Here is a 5,289-nt window from a genome sequence, read left to right as displayed (position 1 = left end):
CCACAGTCTCTTACCCCTCCCTAACCAACTCAAGTTAAAAGTTCCATCTGGATGAAGTCAGTGGGGCTGTCTTCATTCCTGTAACAGAATACCCGAGACTGGAAAATTTGCATTTATGATAGAAAGAGGTTTCCGGTATTTAGGTTCTTGGACATGGAGGCTGCCAGGTCCTAGGGCATGGGGCTGGCATTGTTGGCTTCTGGTGAGGGCCTTGTGCTGCATCGCTGGTATCTTTGAATAAAAACAAGAGAGCTCGAGGGGCAGCCTCACTTCACGACAACCACAATCCATCAGCTCTGCTCTGGGGAAGCCGGGCAGGGAGTTAAATGGGGGGTAGAGGAGCTGGGACTTTTGCCAGCCCTGCCCTGTGACTTTATTCCTCTATCTGTCAATCTAATAAGTCCACATGCCCAGGAAGCACCTGCGTCATATCCAGGACTAGGAAAGCTGGTGACGTCAGCATGACCACATGGAAGTTCAATTCCAGAAAAATCCCATAGAGCTTCAGTCAGGCTGAGACCACACCCCCTCTTTGTTTATTCATATGACCACATTAGAGAGACTGATAGCTGGGGAGAAGGCCTCTCTTTGCCCCCAGCCATGCTTGGAGGGCTTTCTAGGGCTCTCCCTCCCTCTCTCACTCGCTCACTCTCCGCTGTCCTCATAGGCAGCTCCCTGGCTCACTCCTGATGGGTGTTTCTAGGAGTGAGGCAGCTCACACTCAGGCACGAGTGTGTACACACTCGCTCACACTGAGATCCACCCTGTTCTCACTTGTGCACTCTTCCCTCCATGCAGTGCAAGAACCTGCACGGTAGCTGGGCCCATGGCCTGGTGACTCACCCAGGCCCAGGAGCGAGAACTTCCTCCTGGAGAAAGGCGTTAACCCTCCCCACCACCCAATCACCTCCCTTTAAAAACCTTATGTGAGAGGCAGAGAGACAGACACAGTGGGGGGAGAGAGAGAGAGAGAAAGAGAGAGAGAGGGAGGAAGGGAGAGGGAGAGGTCTTCCATCCTCTGTTCACTCCCCAATTGGCTGCAACAGCTGGAGCTGTGCCAATCCAAAGCCAGGAGCCAGGAGCTTCCTACTGGTCTTCCACATGGGTACAGGGACCCAAGGACTTGGGCCACCTTCCACTGTTTTCCCAGCAGAGCTGGATCGGAAGAGGAGCAGCCAGGACTTGAACCAGCACCCATATGGGATGCTGGTACTGCAGGTGGCAGCTTAATCCGCTATGCCACAGCATTGGCCCGGATGTACTGGCTGTCTTCCCGATTGCCCACAAGCTCCTCAATCCCGCTCTCCCACATGGGTGGCAGGGACCCAAGTACTTGAGCCAACACCCCTCACCCAGTGCCTACAGGGTGTGCTTTAGTAGGGAGCTAGAACGAGGAGTAGAGGCAGGACTCAAACCCAAGGCACCCACTCAAGAGATCCAGGGCACCCCCAGCCTTATAGCCCTCTGCCCTCCTCCCCAGCCTACCACACTGGCCACCAACTCTCAATGTGGGGCTCAGAGGGCACAAACCATAGCCCATCTGAAATGGGGATTCAGGACTTGTAGCCTCGTTCCTGGAGGAAGAACACTGGTCTGCCTGGCCACCCCTCCCCTGTCTGGGCCATGGTACAATCCCGTGCCTCCTCCTTGCACTGACTTCAGGAGTTCAGCGTCACTGTCTCTGACTACTGTGCACCCCAGCTGCATCCACTGTCTGAACACCCAGAAGCCCTATTAATTCCCTCCATGCGTGCCTATCCTGTAATTGAATTAATTCCTTAACTACCTGTTTGTCTGCTGCTCTCACATCACAACACATGAGCTCCCAGGTTCAAGGGACCAGTCTTTAGCATTTCTGCAGAACCAGAACCCGGCCCAGCACCGTCTCAGAGCCAAAGACACGGATGTTGGTGCACCTGCCAACTGCCTGAGGTCCTCCGTGTTGAGCTTAGCTCTTGGCCTGACTCAGCGCTCTAGGTATGGGGCACCTTCTTGTCCACCTGTGCTGGGTCAGAGGACTAGAGCAAGGAGAAATCAAGACAAGAGGAAACTGGAAAATCCCCCTCAGGCGGAGGAAGAAAATCCCCCTCAGGCGGAGGAAGCGGGAGAACCAACAGGAAGTGTCAGGCAGTCCTAAACCCGGCGCAAGGCAGACCCAGGAATGAGAGTAAATTACACCTGTTAGAGGCGGTCCCAGAGCTCCACCTTGTGCCCCGTCAGAGGTTCTCATCTTCGGAAGGCAGAAGTTCAGGGTCACGGGGCTGTGGGGACGGACATGACACCAGACTGGGCTCCTCCAAGCCCACAGCCCCGTGTGCTTCCCACCATCCCAGGATGCCAGAGAGCGTGAAGAGGTGGGCAGCCATGTCAGAGCCTGGGAGACAGGCTTGAGAGGCTGTGTGTCACAGCAGGTGCGCTAGGGCAGTGCGACCCTTTGATGTCAGGGGGAACCTGTTGCGAGGTCTTCCTGGCCTCAGCCCAAGTGGCAGCTCCTAGGCAGAACAAACCCCTAGACCTGCCACTCTGCAGCAGACTCGCAAGCTGGGCAGGGTTGAAATACCCACAGAGGGACTCCACCAGGCTGCCCTTGGACGGAGATCACCCCTCCCCCGCCCCGGCCAGGACGGCTTCAGTTGATCTCAACCTGTGTCTGGCCCCCAGCTCTGTTGGCGTGTCCCACGCTCTGCTTACCTCTGCTCTTTGAAATAATACAGCTGTTTTTAAAAATTTTTATTTACAATAATAAAGCACTTAACTATGGAAACTGGGGTGGGGTGGGGGCAGGAGTGGATTGGTGGGGGAATGGGCAAGGGATCTGATCTCAATAGTCTCTTTAGGGTGGGTGGGCTCAAGAGAGGTGTTGACAGATGAGTCACTCACAGCAGGGGAGGCACCTGCTAGCTCGGTGGCTTGTGGGGCCCAGCAGGGCTCAGGATGACAGGGCTGTGGCTATGAGTCCAGGAAGTGATGGCTGAGCCCTAAGTCTTAGCAGCCACCGGGGGCAGCAGGCTGGGTGCGCTCCTGGCCGGGTGGGGCCCCTTGCCGCAGGCTCCTGGGCTCCTTGTCGCTGCTGCTCCTGGCGCTGGCGGCCTGCAGGGCAGGCCGAGGGGCAGCAGAACTGCAGGACCCGGCTGCTCTCTTCCTGGCACACTCGGTTCCCCGGGATCGGACACTCCTCTTCAGCTTCCCAGGCTTGGGCACGAAGGCGCGCACCACTCCGTTTCTGGGCACAGGCTTGAAGGCAGAGGGCGTGCGCGCTGGGCTCTGCTTCCTTTTCTTGGGCTCCGGGGTCTCAAACCAGAGCGGGCCGTCGAATTTTCGTTTGCCCTTGTTGCACTGGCTCAGTGCCTTCAGCACCGTCTCCCTGGCGCAGGGATCCGGGCGCTCCGGGGTCACGGCGCTCTTGTACAGGCTCTCCGGGCGCGATGTGGCCGAGATGCGTACGGTCACCGGGGAGCTCCGGTTCTGCCACAGCCAGCGATGCCTGCAGCTCATGCGTGCGTGGTAAAGGCTCACCCCCTGGAGCGACGCGGGGCGCAGCCTCCTCGGGAGATTCCCGCATGCCACCGGCACCTTCGCCCTTCGGCTCTGGGCGTAGTCTCGGCGGGGCGGCGTAGCGGGAAAGTGGCGGACCCAGGTCCAGTGCTTCACCTGCACCAGGGAAGCTTGGCAGGGCTCCGGGACCAGTCGGCGGCGGGCAGACCCAGGCTGCGGAGACCGGTGCTCCTCGGCTCGCGGCGGCAGCGAGGCGCGGGGCTCGCCCAGGTAGGCCAGCAGGTACTTGCTCAAGTGGAGACCCATGAGGTCTGCGCGGAGGTCGCTGAGTCGAATGCGGGATTCAGCTTCCAGCAGTTGAGGAAGGCTGCGAACGCGGCCAGTGGCTGAGTTCGAAGGGCGACGGTGACCGTTGGTGACGTTGGCAAAGCTCGGGACGCCCAGGCCATGGGATCCCGCGCTGGCTGCGCGGGGGCCGCCCCGGGCACGGGGACATCAGCGGGCGCATTGGCAGCGTGGGACGCGGTTGCACCACGGTATCTGCAGGACGAAGAAGGCTCTGGCCGCTGTCCTGTCCGTTGCTATGTCCAGGCACTGGGCCCTGGGCACAGGGGCCTGGTAGCTGCGACTGAAAGGGACCAACAGATAGAAGCCTCGCTACCAACATGCTGATGACAGCAAGCGACAGACGGGTGCTCATTTCCATCGTTGTAGACCTGAACCTCATCTACCCAGATGGTCCTGTAAGAGAAAAGAACCCGTGGGCTTTTCCCAGTAGATTAGGTGTGTGTTTCATGCTCCTGGGGTGGATCCTGATGCCCCTTATTGATGCAACTTAGCTCTTAAAGAAACGACAAAAGCCCCTCGGATTTATGATTTAGCGCCAGCGATGTTGATTGTAGATGGCACCTCCTCCCACCTTCCGCCACCAACCATCCATGTTCAGCTCATGTGTGCTCTCAGCACGAGTGCCAGTTAGTTCATGATCTTGTCTGGACCTACTGGAGGGAGGCACCTTTTCCATGAGGAGCCAGAAGAGGTGTAACTCCAGAGGTGAAATGCGCAGAGGCTGCTGGGTATACGGGTTGCTGGGCTTGATGCCTACCGGTGTGTGCTAGGTGCAGGGAGCTCTTGCCCTACTCCAGACGCAGGAATGAGGGAGAAACTGGCTGTGCACTCAAGATAGCCCCCACGTGCAGAGAATGGGTGCGACCTGCCCGAGACTGTGGGAGTCCTTAGCTGGGAGGCGTGTACTGTAGCTCCCTGAGTCAGCACCAGCACAGACTCACCAGCCGGGAAGCTGTGTCACTCCTGATGTTGACGTGTGGCCAGGAGACAGGAAACCTCGCGGCAGAACAAAGGCAACTTTTAAACAATAGCAGCCACCACCATCACCGACAGCAATATGCTAAGTAGGTCACGGGGTCAAGAGTCAGCCATTGCCAAGTCCTCAAACCAACCAAAGGACAGTCCAGAATTCTCGAAGGCCAGATGCTTAGCCCAAATGGGTGAGTTTGGGACTGAGTCGGACTTTGATTCTTCTCTAGGAAAAAGTCCAACCCACTACTGTATATATTTTTTTTATTTGTAAAGACTCAATGCTCATGCTGTTGGGCTTTTTATCCCACACACATCCACACACGCTTATGTTTGCATAGTCTTTTGTGTCGAATGTTACATCAAAAAAAAAAATCATGCTTGCTAGGAATTCAAAGAAGTCGTACTTTTCCCTGTCTCCCCCACTAAATCCAAATAAAAATCTTGGACCATACGTATAAAACCAGGATAAGAACC

General features: G+C 56.9%; 1 protein-coding gene across 1 annotated transcript; it reads right to left on the bottom strand.

The window, feature by feature from the left end:
• Nucleotides 1-2,756: 2,756 nt before the first annotated feature.
• Nucleotides 2,757-4,640, bottom strand: LOC100355065 (nuclear envelope pore membrane protein POM 121). Its single transcript, XM_008268019.5, has one exon. It carries the CDS (start codon nt 3,799-3,801, stop codon nt 2,986-2,988), a length of 816 nt encoding a protein of 271 aa, XP_008266241.4. The 5' UTR covers nt 3,802-4,640; the 3' UTR covers nt 2,757-2,985.
• Nucleotides 4,641-5,289: the final 649 nt, after the last annotated feature.

Source organism: Oryctolagus cuniculus, chromosome 13 (genome assembly GCF_051225735.1).
Source record: "Oryctolagus cuniculus isolate XC-2025 breed Fujian yellow rabbit chromosome 13, ASM5122573v1, whole genome shotgun sequence".
Classification (NCBI taxonomy): domain Eukaryota; kingdom Metazoa; phylum Chordata; class Mammalia; order Lagomorpha; family Leporidae; genus Oryctolagus; species Oryctolagus cuniculus.
The sequence above is the reverse complement of the archived record's forward strand: the minus strand, read 5'-3'. Positions and strand labels throughout refer to the sequence as shown.

Excerpts from the sequence above, each read along its gene's own strand:
- LOC100355065 (XM_008268019.5), bottom strand. The coding sequence starts at position 3,801 with ATGGGTCTCCACTTGAGCAAGTACCTGCTGGCCTACCTGGGCGAGCCC.